We start from the raw sequence: 23,029 nt of genomic DNA, 5'->3' as shown, positions 1-23,029 counted from the left end.
ATCAATCTACAGATTCAATGTAATCCCTTATCAAAATCTCAATGGCATTTATTGCAGAAATAGAAAAAAAAAATCCTAAAACAATTAGGATTAATAGCCAAAACAATTGAGAAGGAAAACCAAAGCTGGAAGCCTCACAGTTCCTGATTTCAAAAAATATTTCAAAGTTAGTTTCAAAACAAAAGTGGTACTGACATAAAGGCAGACATACAGACCAATGGAACAGAATAAAAAGCTCAGAAATAAACCCTCACACATATGGTCACATGATCTTCTTCTAAGGGTTCCAAGGCCACATCATGGGGGAAAGGACAGTCTCTTCAACAAATGGTGTTGAGGAAACTGGATATCCACGTGCAAAAGAATGAAGGCGAACCCTTACTACACACCATTTACAAAAATTAACCCAAACAGATTAAAGACCTAAATGTAAGACCTGAAATTACAAAACTTCTAGAAGAAAACATCAGGGGAAACTTCATGACGTTGGATTTGGCAATGATTTCTTGAACATGACACCAAAAGCGCAGGCAACGAAAGCAAAAAGAGATGAATGTGACTACATCAAACTTAAATCAAACTTAAAAACTTCTGAGCATCAAAAAAAAAAAAAAAATCAAAATGAACAAGAAACAATCGACAGAGTGAGATGGCAACATACCGAACTGGAGAAAATATTTGCAAACCATGTATCTGATAAGGAGTTAATACCCAGAGCACATACAGAATTCCTGCAACTCAACATAACAAAAATCAACCCAATTAAAAAACGGGCAAAGGATTTGAGTAGACAACTTCTCCAAAGACATGTAAACGGCCAAACATGTATGAAAAGATGCTCAATATCACTAATCATCAAGAACATGCAAATCAAAACCACAATGAGATATCACCTCATACACTATTTAAAAAAACAAATGGAAAACAGCCAATGTTAATGAGGATATGGAGGAACTGGAACCCTTGCACACTGTTGGTGGGATTGTAAAACGACGTGGGTACTACGGAAAACAGTGTAGAAGTTCCTCAAAAAATTAAAGATATGATCCACCCAGTCCAATTCTGGGTATACACCCAAAAAAGAAATGAAAACAGGATCTCAAAGATATATTTGCATATCCATGTTCGCTGCAGCATTATTCACAATAGCCAACATGTGGAAGCAACCTAAATGTCTACAGACAGATGAATGAATAAAGAAAATGCGTATATACATACAATGGACTATTACTGAGCCTTAAAAAAAGAAGCAACTTCGGTCATATGCTACAACATGGATCAATCTGGAGGGTACATATTAGGTGAAGTAAGCCAGTCACAAAGACAAATACTACATGATTCCACTTATGTGAAATATTTAAAGTAGTCAAACTCTTACTAGGAGAATATAGAATGGTGGAGAAAGAGGGGAGTTGTTCAGTGGGTACAGAATTTCAGTTTTGCAAGATAAAAGAATTCTAAAGATCTGTGGCATAACAGTACTGTACTATACACTTAAAAATGGATCCTTGTATTAGCTATATAAACCTCTAACCAATGTACTGTACACTTGAAACTAATAAAAAAATTTAAAAAGGGTAAATCTTATATGTTTTTACCACAATAAAAATAGAATTATGTCAACTATTATAGAACTAGAATCATTATTTTGGTAAATGAATTATATACTCCCTAATTTATCAATACCCATATTTTGTATTTAGAATGGGTCCAGAAGATTCTGCTAGTCGATCATTTCTCTAGGTTGGAGATGTGAAACAGGCTTTTCTGTGTTGAGGAGGACTGCACCATGGGCTCAGTGGGAGACCGCCATGGTGCCTCGGATGTGTGCACAGGCACAGGAAAGGGCACGCTGTCATGTGTTTGCCGTATCTGCTCTGCATACCCCAACGCGGTCCTTGGATAGAGCTAGAGTGCAGTGCTCCCACCATGTAGAAAGTTGGTTGACCTAAATTGACCTAAATTGGAAATTTTTGTAAGCTTAAAATGCCCTCTGAAACAAGGAGGACATTAAGAAAAATGTGGAACAGATACATCTTGTGACTCACCATCAGAAACATTCCCCCAGTTATACATATGACAACCTCTGAATAGTCATTAGAACAAATAAAATTCCACCTAACTACATTAACGTTAATTTCTCCTTTCTCAATTTGCTATTAACACATTAAAAAAAAAAATCTTATTCTTTGCCAAAGTCCAGATGAACTAAATCCACTGCATTTCCGTAACCTACCAGTCAGAACTCTGTCCAAAGAGATTAGATTAGCATAACATGACTTCATAGTAAATTTGTGCTGGAGACTGGCGACGACTTCCTCTTCTAGTGGTTTATAAATAATCTGTCTGATCTAGAACTAGTATTAAATATACTTATGCACATATGATCTTTCTGCACCTTTCAAATTTCCTACATCACTGAGACAATTCTGTAGTTCCAAAACTCAAAATCTCCCAGGGGCTTATGCCAGGAGACATAGCACATGACTGCCCTTTGCATCTTCACCCATCTTGTAAAAGTTTATCTGTCACTTCCAGTCTGATGGTCAGTATCATTAAGAGAGGACAAAATAAAAGCTACTTTCTCTGTCATAAATCAATTTTACACTATCAGGCTAGGCACTAGGTAGCAGCCTAAACACAACTTTGGGAGACTTAAAATTTTTTTAAATTTGTAGCATTTTTTAAAACACCACTCAATTGGGGCTTTAAGTTTCTTGATGCAGATCGTATTGGTCTGTGACATCCATTTAATTCGTCCTTGGTTGTCACCCTTCTTGCTTTCTAAATATATTTTTTAAAATTATAAGCTCAGAAGAACATTACCAGTACATTCTACATTTACTTGCTTGTCTGATTTTCTCTAACTCTTCACCAAAGACCATTGGATTAGATGTTCTGAATTATATTTTTGACAGTTTTGTAACCATGAAGATTTTCACTTCTTTAAAATAACCCTTTCTCTTCTCTTTCTCCTAGATTCAAACTGGCTGTAGGCTCACCTGCTTCTTTTCTTTCCTTATCCTTCTGCAGATTGCACGACCACTCCCTTAATCATTAAGCCCTCATGTCAGCATCAAACAGTCTTAGGAACAAAGCCTCAGGTCTGCTGACCTCAGAAGCAGAGTTTCATCAAAATAAAAATAATACCACACCCATGAAGGCCAGAAGGACCCTACCAGCATCCCCTTGAAAACAGACAGAACTACATCGCAACTGACATCAGGACCTGATGAAATGATCAGCTGCCTCCTACCTCAGGCCCAACCAATCAATAGAGCCCATGACTCCAACTTCCGTAGCTATTAAAGAGCTTCCCCCAAAAAAACCTATTCCCCAGAGGCCATCAAGGGAGCCAGGTCTTTGAGCGCTAATTCATCTGTGTCTCTGGGCTTGGTGCCATTTCCTTAAATAAACCTCTACTTTCTTCGTTGCAAACTCCTATCTGTGTTTCTTTTGGCTTTGACACGTGCAGGCAAAACGGACCCCTGAGTTCAGTTTCAATATCTTTTCCAGAACCGTCCAGTAATAATACGTATTATTTTCCTCCTTGAATTCGATATCTGCATTTCAATAACTGAAAAAATCTAAATTCTATAAATGACAGAATCGCTCTTAATCTCCTTGGACTTCAACAATAAATAACTTGATCTGACTGCTTTTTCTGAAGGGTTTCTTTCTGTCACTGCTACTTGGTTAGTTAAGTTCTCTTTAATATTCAGAATGTTGTAAACTTCTCAAATTCTCTGCCTTAAGATAAATTAAAACTTCAAAAAGGAAGTCAAGAAACTGTAGCCACCTTACTGAACACTAAGTAAGGTCTCCTGCCACTTCCTATTTTCAATCCGCATCAGGTATGCATCTGCCGTTTGTTCTACCCATTTAGGTGGCCAGTAACAAATGAATGCAATTATGTTATCTCTGTTCCTCTTTCCAATAAGTTTTCTGGGGTTTTTCCCCACTCTGGTTCATGGATTACCCAGCAGCTGTATATCTTGACATTTAGAGCCAGCCTACTGTCTCAGGTCCTAACAGCTCTTCCCTTTTGAGCAGGCCTGTAGCTTTTCAGTCCTAGGTTCCAATCTTGAGTTCCATCCTAACAAGCCTCGGTGACACCGAAAATACACATTAATCCTCTTTTGTAATAAAATTCCATTCATTTTATTACCCACGTTCTACACATCTGCATAGAGACATCTGAGTGACTGTTATTTCTAGTCCCTGAACCAATGTTTTTTGCATTTAATTACCGGCCCCACCTCCCCTGGGGTAGCATTTCATCTTCTGCCTGCTGTCCTCCAGGAGGACAAAGAAGTTAGCAGGCTGTGGCCAACTCTCTGAGGAGTGTAACCAATTTCACTATTTCATCCCGCCTTTTGATCCCATCCCTTGGGAGTAAATTTAAAGCTCTATCACTGGGCCAGACTCTAAGAAATTATATTCTCCTCTGACTGTGTGAGATGCAGTCACTTCCTGGCCAAGAGGGTTCAGGTATCGAAATTCCTTTCGCTGACACCATCCATAAAGCCAGTGCTTCTATTTCTGAGTCTCAACTACCTATAAGAAAGAGCAAAAATATCACCTGTGTTCTCAAAGTCTTTTAATGTCCTCATCAAGGTCACAACCCCGAGATGGATGCTTTTATGAGGCTCCTTCATATTATAAAGATAAATACAGGAGCAAAAAGAAACCAAAACAAATAAATGAAGAATTTAAAGTAAATGCTTAATTACTGTTTCTTAAAACAGTGCTTCTCAAATTTCAAAGTGTGTACGATCAGCAGGAGATCTTATTAAAATGCAGATTCTGATGTAGTAGATCTGGGGCGGAGCCTGAGATTCTGCATTTTCTAGCAAGTTCCCAGGTAATGCTCCTGCTGCTGGCCTACTGATCACACTTAGAGTCACAAGGTTCTAATATTAACATAAATCAGACTTCCATTTCTGAATCATTCTAACTTTCAGAGATACCATTAACATAAGAACTGGCCTAGTATTTAAAACAGGTGGAAAAGGGCTTGACTTGGATCAGAAACATTTGTGTTAGCTTTAGTTCTGCCATGACTTAGCTGCGGGCTTTTGTCAAATCACTTTACTTACTTAGACCTCAACTATAAAACCGAGAGGAGGGACATGGAGATTAGATGGCTTCAAAAGTCTCTTCTTAAACCAGTGGGTTTATAGATTTATTAAGTAAATCTGGGCTTAAAGAATTAGCAGGAATTCTTTTCCAGGCATTTTAGTAAGATTAGATACCTAGAAAACAATCTCAGTACAAATCTCCTAAAATTGCTGGATAAAATACTAAAAAATGTTTCAAGTGCTTGGCTGAGGTGATGAAAAAGTAAGGAAAAATCTTAGAAGAGAGAAACAAAGAAGTTAGCAGGCCTTGGCCAATTCTGAGTAGTAAAAGCCTGGATTGATTTGGGCCATATGCCTCAAGGGGCTAGCTATGGGAGAGGGAAGGATGTAGAAAAGGCTACTAGGATCCCGAATGGTAACACCTTGAGAGTGGAAATAAAAAGTCTTTAGGCTCCAGAGAGAGATGGTAGGATCTTGGCTCTGGGCTGGGGGAAAATAAGTCTGCCTTGAGAATTCAAAACCACAAGCTTGCCTTGACATACATTTGCAGTTGGAATTCACACAACCTGTTTAGCCCAATAAACCTCCAGAGAAACCACTGTGGCCTCTTCCCCAACCTGGCAGAAATAAATACAAACACTTTCAGAAAAAATGCACTCTAAACCTAGGCATCTAAGAATCTCTGAGGATAAATGTCCAAGAAACAAGAGGCTACAATCAACAATCATAAAACAGCGGGGAGGAGGGAGGTCGACGGGTAAACAGGGTCAAATAAGTGGTGAGAGAAAGAAATCTAACTATGGGCGGTGAACACACAGTGTAAACATATGTATGCCTTACTGTTAAAGTGCACAGCTGAAACTTATTGGATTTCATGAACCAATGTCACCATAAAAAAAAATTAATTAATTTTAAAAAATCATAAAACAAGCGAAGAAGTAAAATTACTGAATGAAGGTCAGTGGTACAAGCAACACACTACTCAATCAAACCTGTAAAGACTACAGATAATTTATTTCTGTATCTGAATATTACAATAGGTATGTTTAAATACTAGGACATCAAAAGTATAATAGAAGAACAGACTTTTATCCAAAATGACCAGGCTGTTATAAATGGCCCAAATAGAACTAGAAAATTAAAAGTACCATAATTGAAGTTAAAAGTTAAACTAATGGAATAGACAGAAAATTAGGCAACTAGAGAGAAAAATAGTAAATTATAAGATGGATTTAAATAACCCACAACAGCACAAAAAATAAAGATAAATATTAAAGAGTCGTTATGAGACACAAAAGAATGAGAAAAAGGAATATTCCAAGAGCTAAAGGCTTGACTCCAAATTTTCCAAAAACTGTTTCAGCTTTAGGGACCTCAATCAGGATAGATGACTAGAAAGAAATCTCTATATAGACAAACAGCAAAACTCTACATAGCAGAGATCTAAAAGAAGCCAGAGAAAAGACAGGTTACTCACAGAGAACGATTAGACTCAAATGATATGGGTTTGTTGCAGGCTGGTCTCCCAGAATAGAAGGTAGTCTCCTGCAAGGCTGTAGCTACATGGAAACTTGCTATGGTCTTGTGTTAAATCAAACAGTCCTGGTTAACAACAAGCTAGGACTCCAGTGCCGTAATCATGCCACAGGAAGTATTGGTGGTTCCCATCCACATCACACAAACTCAAGTACAAGGCTTAGACAGGCTCCAATCAAGCTAGGGAAGGGGTGAGGCCAGCCCACAGCCACAGATGCTGAACTAACTGAACATGACGAGCCAAGGTTCCATCACAGTGGCCACTCCACAGGTTCCGAGTTTCTTCCAGAGTCTGAAGCCTGACCCTGAGGCCTGACCCTGCGGCTAAGCGCGGCAGCAGCAGCTCAGCACACCTGTCACTAACATTTTCTCTGCTGAGCTTCCCCATTGAATGCTGCTCCAGCAAGCCTGGTGTGTCTTCCCTAGTGCATCTTCCCTGGCCATTTGCCTTTCTTTGCAGTCTTCAAAAAGCCAGGAGAATTATACATCTCGCAACAATGATTTTCAAAACAAGGACAACATAAAGACATGCCCAGACAGACAAAAACAAACATAGTTTACTACTATCAGACAATCATCGTGGGAACTTATAAAGGATATTCTTCAGGAAAGAGAAAATAATTCTAAAGGGAAGATACGGCATGAAAGAGGGAATGCTGAACCAAATATGAATCTGAAACGATACAAGCATTAACTAGACAATTATACATTATTGGTGATTCCACCTTCCAAGGTTTCAGTCACCCGCAGTAAACTGCAGTGGAAAAATATTAAAAGAAAAACTTCGGAAATAAACAATTCATAAATTTAAATTGTGGCACTGTTCTGAGGAGCTAATAAAATCTCCTGCCCTCCTGTTCTGTCCCACTCAAGACGTGACTCATCCCTTCGTCCGGCATCCCTGCACGGCAGGCACATGCTCCTCACCCTTTGGTCATGTAGTGGCTGTCTTTTTATCACATCAGCTGTTGTGGTATCGCAGTGCTTATGTTCAAGGAACTCTTGTTTTGCTTAATAATGGCCCCACACTGTAAGAGTAATGATGCTGGCAATTCGGATATGCCAAAGAGAAGCTGTAAAGTGTATGTTTATATAGGGAAAAACAGGGTTCAGTACTACCTGTAGTTGCAAGCATTCACTGGGGGTCTTGCAATGTATCCCCTGTGGATAATGGGTGACTACTGTAATGTCTCCTTTGTAGGTTTAAAATATAGATGGGAAATTCTGGGCAATAACAGACTAATTTAGGAGTTTACTATTCCAAGGGCCTTATATTACTAGGAAGGAGGGTAAAGAGAATGATTGGCTTCAGAACTTAAGTTAAATGTAAGTGTCAAAAGTTCAAGGGTAAGCACTAGAAAAACAGAAGGAAAAAATGAAAGGAACAAGGGGGTCTTAATTAATTCAAACAAAGGGAAAATAAGATAAAATTTAAAAACAAAATGAAAAAGTAAAAGATGTATCCAAATATACCTCTAATAATAAATATAAAAGAACCAAATAAACCTATGAAGATAAAAATGATCAGAATGTATTATTCAAAAGTCCAACTACAAGCTATTTAGAAGAAATATGCCTAAAACCTAAGGATACAAAATTTAAAAGTAAAAGAATGAAAAATTATATATGACATAAATAATCAAAAGAAGCTTGATATAACTATATTAATATCAGACAAAATAGAAAATATCATTACTAGAAGAGGCCATTACATATTGATGAAAGATTCAATTTACTGAGGAGATATCAATTCTAAACCTACATAGAAACTTAATAACACACTCTGAAAATATATGTCGCAAAAATTGATGGAAATACAAGGCAAAATTTGCACCGTGAAGTATTTCTCAGTAATTGACAAATCAATCAGAAAAAAAATCATTAAGTAACTAGAAGATCTAAACACAATTAACGAGCTTAATGTAATTTATCTTCTTTCGACCCATCAGTATTCCTGACTAAGTAAGTGCTGATTCTGCAATCTACCTCCATTTTCAGCAATGGGCATGTCTCTTAGAGATATTAAAAATAGGATGATTAGTCTTAGAAATCAAAGATTAAACAGAAGTATAAAAAATCACTTTTCCCTCTAACAAGTATTTTTAGCATAATGAATACAGAGTCAATTGGTAAAATAAACATAATTAAGTAAAAGTATCAGCCAAGAAATTTAATATCGGCATAATCATGAGAATTATACACATGGAATGTCTGAAGCAAAGCCAAACTCTAAGAAATGACAGTGAGACTATTAATGTGATATGTGTATCCAATATAAAATACACAATCACTAATTTTTTTTTCAATTACAGTTGATAGATGTATTATATAGTTTCAGGTGTACAACACAGTGATTAGAAATTTATATAACTACAAAGTGACATGATTACTAATGTTTTATCCTGGAATGACAGTTTGTGTTTATGACATTGTGGAGAGAAAAATGTGACTCTTCCCCCAGTAGGAACACGCTATTTAAATTTCTACATCATCCAAGGAAAAAAACAGCTATGGTCCCACCATGCCATTCCTAGATGTGAAAATAAAAACCATTTAACAATTATCCTATCTTAAAATAGAAATATCTTAAATAGCAGTTGGTACAGTATCCTCATCTGCTAACCCACCATGCACAGCTGCCATTTCCAACAATTCTAAAGGAAGATATGTGAACTGTCTTTTTAAAATTTTTTCCACTTATCTTCATTAACACCTGCATAGGACATTAAAAAAAAAAAGAAAGAAAAACAGTAAAATCAATATGGTCCTGCCATCTAAATCTTAACTAGGATACTAGAATACTTAATTTAAATGACCAAGTATCTATTTTCTAATGCTGAAAATTATCAAAGTATTTCTTTATAAACATCACCAATAAATGGCACCACTATAGAGATGTTCAAACCAGAAAATTCAGAACATGATTGTTGTGTTTAGCAAATAAAAATAGAGGATGCCTAGTTAAATTTGAATTTCTGATAATTATAAAATATTTCAGTAATACATGTGCACCAAACAGTACATGGGGCACACTAACATTAAAAGATTGTTCATTGGAAATTCAAATATAACTGGGCATCCTGTATTTTATCTGACAACTCTAGCTGGGATTCTTCCTCCATTATCTCTTGCATGCAATCTACCACACTAACACCTGTCAATGCTACCTCCTAAAAACATTCAAAACCCACCCACGGTTCTCCATTTTTTTCTGCTGCCACATTGATCTAAACCACCAATACAAGAATCTCCCAACCAGTCTCTCTGCTTCTACCTTTATAGAAATATCACTTATTCTAAATGCAGTAGCATCAACTTAACACTAAGAGAAATAAATGCTAATTTCAAGTTTCTCCTTTTCTGGGGTCATTTTTTGGTAGCAGTAGAAATCTAAAATCTCTAAAGCAGCCAATGAACTCACAATTCTAAAGAGACAAGGCCTTTCATGCATAACCTGTGAGATGGGCCCAAGGAAAGTAATAGTTCTCTTGGGTATGCAGGAGCCAATGACCTTTATATATCAATCATTTTGCTAACTGGTGTGTATTGCCACAAAAGGATAGAGGCAGAAGAAAAAATCTGTGCAAAATTGGTAAATTTAGGACTCAATAAAGTTGGTTTAAAATATTCTCATCTTTCAGAATAAATTTTAAGAGACTGCTTGATTTTAGCACACATTTAATTGAGACAGATTCCTGTCATTCGAATTGATAGTCTATGGATATCATCGTGGTTTGAATAGGCCCATCAGCCCCAAGTTGTAAAGCATGGGCAGAGAACATTATAGAATTTGGGCAGTCAGCAACTAGGATTCAAATAAATATAAAACACGTGGCACCAACTTTTTCAGATTTCTACTGCTCAAGAACAGTTGCTGCTTCCTGACGAGTGAATAAATGGTTTGGTTGTGAGAGCTAGTTATCTCCTGGTGCTGCTAGCCTGTCATGTCTGATCAACAGATACCCACAAAACAGATTGTACACAGAAATGTAAGTGCAGACTTGTGTGACACTGCAGAGAGAAACAAGCTAACCAAATCCAATGCAAATAACTGCCATCAAAATAACTGGCACATCTAAAGAAAACAGATTCTCCTGTTTATCAGTGAGGCAATGGAATTGTTACAAGTGACTCAGATTATTATGGCAATTCAAGTGTTTCAAAGTTCTTATGGAAATTTGAACATTCGTCTATTTAACACAGAATACCACCATATTTTAATGCTGTTGGTACAGAACAAAGAAACTCTCTCTACTCAGTTCTTCCCACATGAACCGAGCATTACAAATGAAGTCAAAAGAGCCTGAGTTACTTTATTTATGGTCTAGTTATTATTGAATAAACAAGCCTTTCTGAGGATAAAACCTAATCACAATGCCAAAAACATTCTTGAAAGTCATATCCAAAATAGTTTTTTGGTATATTTTATCTCCTCCTCTACAGTAGGGAAACATTTCAGATTATGGATATCCTGGCAAGGCCAACCTTAGAGCTATTAGAAAGAGACATAAACGTTTGGATGAAACTGGTGTAGTCAACACCTGTAAAACAAGTGCGGATGCTGCCAGATCACACAAACTTTAAAGTCTACACTTGTATTTCCGTGTATAGTCGGTTTGGTCGGTGTCCACTGATCACACATCAAAGTGACAGGTTAGCAGCCGTGCGACATGACTAGCTCCCCAAACCAAAATAATATCTGTAAAAATAATTCATTCCCAGTTCCTTCTGGCACCTGGGACCCCAGACTCGGGGATTAGAAGTTGTTTTGGTCACCAGAAATGCACTGGGAAGTATACTTAGAGCAGAAGTGAGCTTTCTTACAGATTTCCCTGGGAGCCTGAGGATCATAAACTCCGAAAGGGCACTGCCCTGAGACCATCTTAGCTCCTTCCCCTGGGTCTGTAAGTCCCTCACCAGGATGCCAGTGCTTCCCAAGCCTTCGATTACATTTACAACAAGGTCCACTGCTTGGTAGAAAACGTTTGGGGGCGCGGGGGAGGGGGTGGGGTTGGACCTTGCCTTTTTTTCAGAATAAGGCCTTTTTTGTGGCCCTCCTCCCGGCCCAGGAGGGCCTCTGCTTTATGTCTGAAGAAGTTGGCAGGAAAAAAAGGCGCGGCGATGTGAGGCATCAAGATCTACCGCCCCCACTCCCGGGTGCTGGCGGGGTGGTCGCCAGCCCGCGTTTGGCCTGGGTGCGACAATCACGCGGCGCCGGAGCCGGTGCTCCGACCCAACGCCGGTTACCGGGGAGGAGTGGAGGGGGCGGCGGCGGGGCGATGAGGCGAGAATGGGGGGAAGAGGGTGCCGGCCTTGCGCGCCTACACACCCCCGTCCTACCCCGACCCACCCGGACACCGCCGGGGCCCGCGCGCCGAGGGGCGTCCCCGCCCCCCGTGGCCGGGCGCCCGCCGGAGCAGCCGGCTCCGGACCCGCGCGGCCTCTTCCGGGTGAGCCGGCCGCGGCCGCCGGGCCCTGCGTAGCCGGCCGGGCTCCGCTGGGGCATCGGCCCCCGCGCCGGCGCCCGCGCCCGGCGGCCTCCTGCCGCGGCCAGGCCTCCGGCCTCCGAGCCCCGCGCGGGCGCCGCACGCGCCCGCGGCGCCGGCCTCCGTGCCGGGCGCCACGCTGCGGCCGCGCCGCCACCGCGCTCCTGCGCCGAGCAGGCCCCGGCGCTGACCGCGGCTCCGGCCTGCCCCGCCGCCGCCGCCGGCGCTCACCTCTCCTTGGAGTAGAGCTGCAGCTGCTGCTCCTGCTGCTTCTTCCGGATAAACGCCATGGACGGACGGCGGGCGCGGGCGGGCGCGGAGCAGCGGCGCGGGGCCCGCTGTCGCCCGCCGAGGGGGTCCGGGGGAGCCGGCCTGCGAGGGCCCGGCCGGGACGAGAGCGCGGCTGCCGGCCCGGCTTCCCGTGCGCGCCGCTCGGCGGCCGAGAGCCCCACGCTGCGCCCCAGGGCCCGCGGCGTCCCGGCCGCGCTCACCGCAGCATCTTCGCGTGGGGACTCCGGCGGCGCGGTGACTCAGGCCGGGAGGAGGAGCGCGCGGTGACCCGCGGCGTCCTAGGTGCTCGCCAAGGGCCCAGAGGTCAACCTAGGATCTGTCCTTCCACACTAAACATTCGCCACTGTACCAGCTGCAGCACTGCTCCATGTTTAGTATCTTACACATGAAAACGGATGCTGGCCCATAAACTACACCACCTTGTTGGCCTCAGGGACTCGAAATAACGTTTGAGGCCCTCGGTCTCTTGGTAGTTGAAATAATTGGTCACATGACTTTTTTCTTTTTCTAACAATTTTATTGAGATATACCTCACATACCAGGCAATTCACCCGTTCAAAGCTTTTTAGTATGTTTACAAATATGTACAACTATCAATATAATTTTGGAACATTTTTATCAATTCGAAAAGAAATCCATACCCTTCAGTTCTCGTTTTCTCTCTCTCTCTTTCTCTCTCTCTCTCTCTCTCTCTCTCTCTCTCTCTCTCTCTCTCTCTCTCTCATAAACACACATACACACACAGACTCGAGGCCCCCTTCCCCCTACCCTAACCCCGACCCTAGCAACCACTCATCAGCTTTCTGTTTCTATGAATTTGCCCATCCTGGACATTTTATATAAATGCAGTCATACAATATAGAGCCTTTTATGTCAGGCATCTTTCACTTAGCATAGTGTTCTAGGTTCATCCATGTAGCAGTACTTCATACTTTTTTATTGCTGGAGAATATTCCACGATATAGGTAGATGTACCACCAGCAGTGTATAAGGGTTCCAGTTTCTTCACATCCTCTCCAATACTTGTTGTTACCTTTTTGATTATAGCCATCCTAGAGGGTGTGAGTGGTAATTCGCTGTGGTTATGACTACTTGATATATCCTGAGAGTGAGCCTGTGATTGTTTATACTCAAGGGATTCTTTAATAATGAACTTCTAAATTGTGTAATAGCTCACACATCTAATATTGTCTTATAGACCAGGTTCTGCAGGGTTAGATTTTTAAAAAGCTTCAAGTTGAATGTGTATTTCAGCTCTCTAGTGTATAACGGGACCAATGGGATGGTGGGAGAGACAAGCATAAAAGCTGGAGCTGGTCTTATTGAACTTGATCCCCAACAGCATTGGGAAAATGACATGCTTATAGTGGGTACCTATTAGAATTGTTTGGAACAAATGAAGGTGCATGGGTACCCTATGACTGGGACTGAGTCTCTTCCATGTGACCAAGTGCTGCACAGAACCTATAAAAAGATGTCAGAGACATTAGCTCAATATTTTTGTAGGAAATTGTGATCTAGTCAGGTAGCTGAGACAAATACATGAGCAATGTACACAATGAAATAAGATGAAATTTGCAAAGAGGTATGACATAACTTAATTTTTAACAATTTTCAGTTACAGTTGACATACGGCATTAGTTTCAAGTGTTCAACATAGTGATTAGACATTTCTATAACTTATGAAGTGATCGCCCCAGTAAATCAAGTCAGTAACTTTCTATATGAGAAGTACCATAATAGATGCTGTGAGTTCGTAAGAGAGAAATCACATCGGCTGAAATAAGGTGAGAAAATAGCACACGGGTTTTCTTCATTTAGTTAAACATTAAAGGACGATGTGATCTTAGTCAGTGGAGAGTGACAAAGATTCTCTCCTTGACCAAACTCTAGCCAGGCCCCTTGAGTCCTTTTCTCAAGTAAGCCTCAGCGTGGGCCTAAAAAAACTACAGACTTTCAGCGCAAATCATTTTGTCCACTCTCCTTCCCTAAAATTAAAAGACTTAAACACTTACATAGTTTCTTTCAGCTCAAGGCCTCATCCCTAGGATGATCTCCTCCTGCTCCCAGAGGCCCTGCCTGAGAAAAGCTCATGGCTGCCAAGAGAATGTACTGTTTGTTCTAGCCATCACCTGACACAGGCCCCAGCCTGATTACTGTTTCTTAGAGCATTTATCAAGAGGGCTTACAATTCTGAATTCTTTCTCTGTATCTTTGAGATGTATATGTACCTCCTGCTACTCAGGAGTGCCTTTCTCAGGGACTTGGAAAGTCATTCCTTTGAAATGTAATCATCAGGCAGGACGGGGCTTCTGTCTTTCCACTCTCTGTGGGAAGATAATTGCCAACTAGCAGATACAGACATAGTATTTGCCATAATAAACCTTTTGTAACTTTTCACTTTTCAGCTTTATCTTTGACAGAGGAGGGGAATAAACTCAAAAGGATTTTCTTGAGCAATGGCTCAGAAGATAGAGTCTTTTGCTGTCACAGAGTTTGTGTTGGTGGAAAATTAAGAGAGAACTGAGGTGGGAATTTCCTCATCCACCACCAAATCATTCAGCCTACTAGCATCTGTTTCCTTGTCTTGATTCCTGCTGTTTTGAGGCATATTCATTCCTATCAAAGGCCAGCTTCTTCCTTCTCAACAACTTAGCCTCTGTAATGATCTTTTCTCTCTTCTCTTTTTCTCCTGCTTTGTCTATTTTGCCCTTACCATCAAATCACTCCCATAGGAGTATTAAAATATAGTTTTCAAAAAATGTTCCCTTTACCCCACGTTTTCTTCCAGCTCCCCATTCTTAGGCAAAACTTCTTGACAGTATCTGCCTCTACATGCTGTCTCCATTTTCTCACCTTGCGTCCTCTTCAATCCATTCTAACTGGACTTTCGCTTCCACCAATCCACTATAATGGTTCTTGTCGAATCACACTCATAGGGTGCTTTTCTGGTTTTAAGTTTTCTGAACTCTCAGAATTCAGCATAACTGAACATAGCATTCGACATAGCTTCTTGTCGGAGCACACTGCCCTCCTCCCCAGTTACTCTCAAGGTCCCTTAGTTTTCTTGCTTTTCTCTTACCTTGCTTCTTACTCCTTCTCAGTCTCCTTGGTTGGTTTCTCTCCTGCCTAACTTAACGTTGGTCCTCTGCCCTCACAATACAGGCCATTCCAACCGGTGCCATAATTAGATATGGGTGGGGACAAAGAAGGTAAAGTCTACCGTTTAGGTGTGTGCAAATTAAGTTGAATAGCAAATATCCAAAAGTTTTACCATGTAGCTATCTACCAGTGAAGACATCAGGAAAAATCTCGGGACATAGAGCAAAGTAAAAGATTTTAGTGGAAGCTGAGTGAGAGATTACTTTGAAATGTATGTCCCTCAGGAAATAGAAAGTTTGAACAGAACGTTGAACTTCTAATAAGAGAGAATAAAACTTTACTTAAGCTAATCTTACCTTGATATTTAGTTGCTGGCAACTACAGTTTGAGGTAATATAACTTATCTTAAGTGAAAGTGATTGCACATCCCAGGAGATATGGGAAGCTATGGGTCATGGCACAGTAATGAGCTTTATAGAAGAATAATCCTTATTCTTTCTTGGTGTTTTCTTGCAACCCAGTCAACACCTCTGTTGGAGTCATCTTATTAATAACTAATATTATCATGGCCCATGTGTAAGCTGGATCTCTCTGCTGCAGCCCTTGGACTTGCAGATAAAATTTGCTTTGAGCTCATGGAATTCAAAACTCTTTCTAAAATGTCCTTCATTTCTCTAGGGGCTTCTTTTCCCATGGCTTCCTCTGCCTCCCGACATCTTGCTTCTTTACATGGCTTCGTTTTCACCATGTGAGGGCCCTTTAGCTGTCCACCTCCCAGTGCTGCCCCAATCCCGCAGTGTTAGTTTTTAAAGGAGCACCATGAGTCCGGGGAAGAGTACCATCAATGCAAACTGCTTTTAAAAATTCCATATTAATATTTTGTTAGTCATTTTAAGTCCTCCATTGAAGATTCCTTACATTGTTCTTCCATAAAAGAGTCCCGTTTCACGCCTTCCCCTTTCTCCCTCATCCTTCTTTCCTCTTTACCTTTCACTGACCTTCCTCTCCAGGGCAGTAGTTTATAGACTTAAGTGGGCATCAGAATCCCCTGGAGGGCTTGTTAAAAACACAGATTTCTAGTTCTCACTCACTGATTTTCTGATTTAGTAGGTCTGAGGTGGGATCTGAGAATCTGCATTTCTATGAAGCTCCCAGATAATACTGATGCTGGTGTTGAGACCACACTTTGAGAAATACTGCTTTAGAACAACAAATTCCTTTCCAAGTGTCAAAGAGGGCAAGTCCATCCCCTTTTTGTCAGCCTGAGCATCAGCAAATACACAAACTGCTGTAGGTTCACATTTTACTACAAGCACTTAGCACATTTCCCCAGCAAACACAGTTCCCTTTTTAAAGGGAATGGTGGTGCCAAGTTGAAAAAAAATATGCTTTTTTTTTTTTCAGTTTACCTCATCATCATAATTGTCAATATTATTGCTATCTGAATTTATTATGTGGTTACTCTGTAGCAAACACTAAGCTCAATCCTTTGCATTAATTTTATTAGTCAATCCTATTGGGAGAAAATTCTCCATGAATCTCTCACAGTTCTTTATGTCTAGGCATCATCAGTCAATTTGTTCAGATTTATTTCCATTCCACGAGAGTGAAGATCAAGAACATCTCTTTCTCTGGAGACATTCCAGGATAGTAACAATAAAGACCTCATCCTCCCCTCCCAGGGAAGATTTGCTGACATCTCAGAATAATATATTTCTCTCAAAGAACAGCACGGGCAGGTTTTGCCAGCAGCCCCTGTTAAGGTTGGGGGTTTCTTAAGTCAGGTGTTCATCTGCTGTGACACAGAACCACTGTGTGCGCGACATCCACCTGGGCCCCTCTTGGTCTCTCCCATGGGACTCGAGGGGCAAGGGAAATTAATAGAAACTGAAGCTCATACAGCCTACTCTGCCATAAGTAATGAACTTTCTAAATCCATTTGGGCCCATTGTCTCTATACCGGCCAAATCTAGGGACATGCAAGCCAGTCTAGCAGTTGTCACCTGCCACTCCTTAGGAACTGCCTGACTTCTTGGCAAATCTCTAAGGTTGTTTGATTATTCCCATTCTTTGGAATAGAACAATTAAAGCTCTATACAGTTTAATAACATGTGCAATACCGCTCAATTAGTAAGTGACAGTGACAGAATTTGATTCCATGGTTGCCTGACTCAGAGTCAACTTTCTTTGAAATTATCATTGCCAGTGGCCATTATGAATCCTCATTACTTGCAGTAGAATTCAAAGGGCCTTCATGGGAAGAAAACAAAATTTTCCACTCCTGTTCATATACCCAAAAGGAGTTCCAATATATCTACATGCAAGAGCTCTCCTGAGCAATCTTATCTCAAAAGTCTTCCTTGAAAGCAGTGGCCTCAAAGGAGGAGAGAAGAGTAAGACAGACAAGCTCGGTGTTTCTGACATCAATCTTACAGTTTGCTTTTCCTTAGTTTCTTTTCGTAGCCATTTATAATATTTGTAAACTTATACATTCATTTTTCAATCGGGTTTATTGAGGCACAACTTTAGTACAAAAAAAATTGATTCATTTTAAGTGTGCCATTGGATGAGTTTTGACAAATGTATATAGTCATGTGACTATATGTATATAGTCATGTGACATAATTATATACCATAATTATGATATAGATATTTCCATCACCCTGATATGTTTTTTTGTGCCCTGTTGTAAGGAATCCCTGCCTCCTTTCCTGGTACCTGCCAACCACTGATCTGCTTTCTGTCACTATAGAGTTCCTTTTCCAGAATTTCATGTAAATGGAATTATACAGTATGTAGTAATTTGTGTCTGGGTTCCTTCACTTAACACCATGCTTTTGAGATTTGCTTATGTCGTTACATGGAACAGTAGTTAATTCATTTTTATTGCTGAGCAGTAATTCACTTTCGGATATACCACAATTTGTTTATCTCTTCAGCAGTTGATGGATATTTGGGATATGTTCAATGTTTTTGGCTATTATGAATAAAGCTGCTATTAATGTTTGAGTACAAGTCTTTGTCGGAATATATATTTTCTCATATGTTTTCTCTCATTTCCTTGGAGCCATCTCTTGGAGGCTCTCATATGGCCCCAGGGCAAATCCCCTCTTTGCATGATACATGATGTCTTTTAAGAGACTGCCTCTGCATATCTTTCTTCCTGTATCTCTAAATATTTCCCTACACAAAGTTTGTAATCCATTCAGTCACTAATCCAACATCTATGCGAAGGGCTGGAGATAAGCATGAATAAAGCAGATAAAGTCTCAGTCCTTACAGAACATCAAGTGGGTAAAATTGACTATTAACAAACAAAAATATAAAACGATTGCAGATCGTGAGTGCTACAACAAAAACTAGGGATGAAATGACTCTAGCTAGTTACCATACGGTGGAAGAAAACATGGTTGGAGGTGAGAAGATCAAAGAACCAATAGGGTAGGAGGTTGACGGGGTCAGTCATATAGGTGTAGATGTCATCAAAAATAATGATAGAAAGGGAGGAACTCAGTGAGCTCAAAGCCAAAGCCTTTCATGAATCGTTTGGAGTTCTCAAGATGTCTGTAGATGATAACAACAAACACAGATACTAGGCAATAAAGCCTGATATCATTAACTTCTAAGGAATTCTGATTTTTGAAGGAGGAAGGAAAAGAAATTGTTTCGATATAGCAAAATGGGGCAAGGATGACACTTATCTTTGGATCCTAAAGTACTCAGGATTACACAGGACAAAGGACGAAGAATTTGGGAGGAAGGAGTAGAATGGGAGATGAGATCAGAGTCAGAATGAGTGTCCTATGTCTGTCAATGCCTTGAGATGTTTGGACTTCTAATGATGACTGAAGTAAACAGATGAGGGATGAGAGGATGGGTGGGAAAAAATGGAATCTTTGGTCCTGATTATGTGGCCCAATGCCTTCTAGCTACTCTCCTGAATCTCCCCAAGATTCCGAAACCTGGGAGTAATGCCTTTACTCGGAGTATAAGCCTACTTGTTCACACAACCAAGCCTTTGCAGGGCTATCTTGGACTCAGAAATTTCCCTGTTCTTCTTTTCATTTGCAATTCAAGTCAAATTTCACTTCTTCCTTGAGCCATCCTCGGTCTCCATTTCCACCACACCCTAATAAGGCAGAATAGATACTGAATCTCTAGCTTTCTCATAGCTCCCTATTTGTTGTCTAATTTTAGGTCATACTGATATGTAATTATTTGTTTATGTGCCTGTTTATCTTATTCTAATAACAGCTCCTTACGGGCAGAGATTATGTTATTCATTTTCGATTCTTGTCTGTTCCATGCACACCACGTCAATGAAAGTTGATTGGAAGAATAAGAGATCGAACTCCGTTAGTCTATTACCTGCTTCGTTAGGTTGTATTTCCTCTTATTTATTGTACTTACCTAGTTTAAGTTTAAGAGAATAATTCTTATAGTAGTATTTTGAGCTCAGCTAACAAATTCGTTTTATCTTATTCATGTGGTTTGGATTAGTGTTACATGTGTATGTCTTTCTAGTCTATATCCTGATAAACTGAAGAGTCCACACTTTGTGGCTCGTTCCTTCAATGTAGTTTCTCTCTTCCATTATTTTGGTCATTTCAGTTGTCCTTCTCCATATAATTAAGTAGAGATTCCATTTGTTTTGTTGTTCAAAAAGTAGTACAGGTTCCCCCTCCCACTTACCCCCCCCCCGTCCAAAAATAAAGCTTCCTATGAAAACTTTTATAAACTGAAATGGCTTAAAGCCCAAAATAGATTGAGATAAAGCACAAATGCTCACACAGTTCAAAAGCGCTGCCTCGATGACGTCTTGCTGCAAAACACGCTTTTCACTTTTTTTTGCCTTTTCTTTTTTTTCCTTTTCTTTTTTGTAAAAGTAAAAATCCTCTTCAGATTTCTTTCAGTGAGTGAAAACATACTAACGTAATTCTCTTAAAAGTGAAGCAGGGTAAAGCGCACTTTTGAAAAGTGGTGGACACCTGTACTTGCTTCGTCCTTCCTTTGTTTCTTAACCTCGTCACTAGGGTTTAAGGTCAGCTTGGAAAGCTGACTGAAAACAATCCTGGTTGTTGCTGTGTAGAAATATCACTTTATATATGGCCTTAACACTCAGGAGATTTTAATTACAAAAACAAACTTTTTTTTTTAATCACTGAGGATTGTGTCATTTACCATGTTTAATGCGATCATTTATATAAGGGTCTTAACAAATGACGGGATCAAGATAATGAATGTCTGAGCTGTTTCTAGATATATAAAGAGTGTGAAAATTAGAACATAAGCCTTAAAATAGTCATAGTTAGGATAAAAGATGTATGAATCTACATTAGTAAGTAGATGAGTAAGATAAGCTATCCAGTGAATATTATGCAGATACGGCATATTATTTTTTAAATGATATAAATTGCTTTTGAAAATCATGAATCCTCCTCGGAAAGCTGCCAGTAATTGAGGAAGGCAAGATAATAGCTCCCCAAAGATGTCCACACCTTAATTCTCAAAACTTGTGAATACTTACCTTACATGGAAAAAAAGAGTTTGAAAATGTGATTAAATTAAGTCATTTGTCAAGGCAAGACTCCTGGGTCAGCTGGGTGCGCCTAACCTGATCACGTGGGGCCTTTCCTAGTTGTGGCCTGAGGGAGATGCGACCGGAAGAGAGAACCAGAGGGATGGCAGTGTGAGGGCTCGAGCCACCTTTGCTGGCTTCGAAGATGGAGGAAGGAGACCAGGAGCCAAAGAATGCGGGTGGCGTCTATAAATTAGAGAAGGCAAAGAAACAGATTCTCCTCCAGAACCTCCAGAAAGGAAGACACAGTCCTGCCGGCGCTGGATTTTAGCCCAGGGAGACCCTGCGCGATGGTATGATAATAAATGTACGATGGTAATTTGATATAGCAGCCATAGGGAACTAACACATGACAGTATTAAAAAGGTAATGGAACTGCTTTCCAAAGAGAAAGAAAGAAAAGAAAACCTGGGTAAAAGTAGTGTGTCTTTTAAATGGAAATAGGGAACATAAATTTAGGGCATGAATTATCTCTCATTTTTTTTCTAGATAGGTCTAATGACTACTTAAAACAAAATAGAGGGGGAAAAAAACATGATATGCACCAAAATGTTTTCTTTTTTCTTTCCTTCTTCCCTCTTTGTTTTCCTTTTCCTATCTATTTGCTTAATTTTTTATTTTCCTATAATAACTATATATCACTTTGTATATTAACAAAATATTTGGCAAAGAATGGAGGTAGCTAAAAAAAATGATTTACTTGTAAAACGATCTGGTTCAAAGGTCATTTATACCAAGAAACCTGACCCATGAGCGAGTTTCCCAATCAGTACGAAATTCTCTTTCTAAGCACTCTGAGGTAGCAACACACACACTCACAATCTTTGAAGCAAAAATTAAAAATTTAAAAACCTTTGTATACCACCATAAGCCTGATAGTTTCCTAATATTCAAAAGAATATTCTTGATGAAATCGATGGGGTAATATTATCAAGTGTGATTTCTTTTCTCTTGACATTGTAATAATGAAATTTGTCAACATTTGGCCGTTGCAGAATCACACATGGGTAAAAAGACACATGCAAAGTGGGAGACAGACTGATGGGTTTTCATGTAACAGAAGAAGAAAAGTTCACCAAATGGTTTTGGTTTCCCTATTTGACTATTTAAGAAGTCACTACTGTTGAGTTCCTGTGTAGTACTAAAGAAGAATATCCAATTATACGAGAAGGCATTAAATACTCCTCACTTTTCTGACCACATATCCCTGTGAGGTGAGGCTTTCTTCATATACTTCAGCCAAACAATATATCACGATAAACTAAATGCACAAGCAGATTATGAGAATCCAGTTTTCTTCTATTAAGCAAGACATTAAAGAAATAGCCACAACATAAAACAGTGTCAGTTTTATAATTAATTTTATTCTAAAAACATGAACAAAGGACTGTTGCATATTCCTTATTTAACAGGTAACGGATTTATTGTTGTCACTTTAAAAATACTTTAAAAACTTTTCACTATTGATTCTCAGTATTAAAAATATCAATAGGTATAATCCACATAAATAAAAGTTCTCAATCATTTTTAAGAGTATAATGGATTTGAGAGAACAAAAAGTTTGAGAAAAGCTAAATAAACAAAACCAAACAGAAGTTATAGAATCTAGCAGCTTCTTACAGAGAGATTGGAAAAACTGTCTGGTTTGTTTGACACACCTGTGATTTCAGCAAGGGTTGAAGATACCACAGTTCTAAGAGCTGTTCCAGTTATCCATATGACTGCTAAGATTTATGGCTGTTATGATAAACTGAATTGTAAGTGAATTACTTTGATATAAAAGAGATTTCTTATTCTATAAGTAATAAAAAGTACAAAAATATGAAATATATTTTGATCCTTTGCTACAAGAGAAAATGGTACTTTATTGAAAAAATGGAGAAGAAAAATCAATGGGAATTGATATAAAAAGGTGAGTTTTGGAGCCATTCTAGAGAAACTAGCTGCTAAGAAAC

The 23,029-nt window shown here is 39.6% G+C and overlaps 1 protein-coding gene across 2 annotated transcripts in view; it reads right to left on the bottom strand.

Moving 5' to 3' along the window:
- The window catches only part of NSMAF (neutral sphingomyelinase activation associated factor), a 56,546-nt gene extending 43,719 nt beyond the window's left edge, over positions 1-12,827 (bottom strand). The window contains exon 1 of one of the 2 annotated variants that reach the window (XM_016165655.2): positions 12,595-12,827. In XM_016165655.2, the coding sequence (XP_016021141.1) occupies positions 12,595-12,602 (8 nt within the window). In that variant the 5' untranslated portion in view covers positions 12,603-12,827. Of the gene's footprint in view, positions 1-12,334; positions 12,574-12,594 lie in introns of those variants that run through there. The other variant, XM_016165654.2, reaches the window with a different exon arrangement.
- Between the last annotated feature and the right edge of the window lie 10,202 nt (positions 12,828-23,029).

This window comes from Rousettus aegyptiacus, unplaced genomic scaffold, assembly GCF_014176215.1.
Source record: "Rousettus aegyptiacus isolate mRouAeg1 unplaced genomic scaffold, mRouAeg1.p scaffold_m13_p_15, whole genome shotgun sequence".
In the NCBI taxonomy this organism is placed as follows: Eukaryota; Metazoa; Chordata; class Mammalia; order Chiroptera; family Pteropodidae; genus Rousettus; species Rousettus aegyptiacus.
Note: the sequence above shows the minus strand (reverse complement) of the source record. Positions and strands in the feature narration are given on the sequence as shown.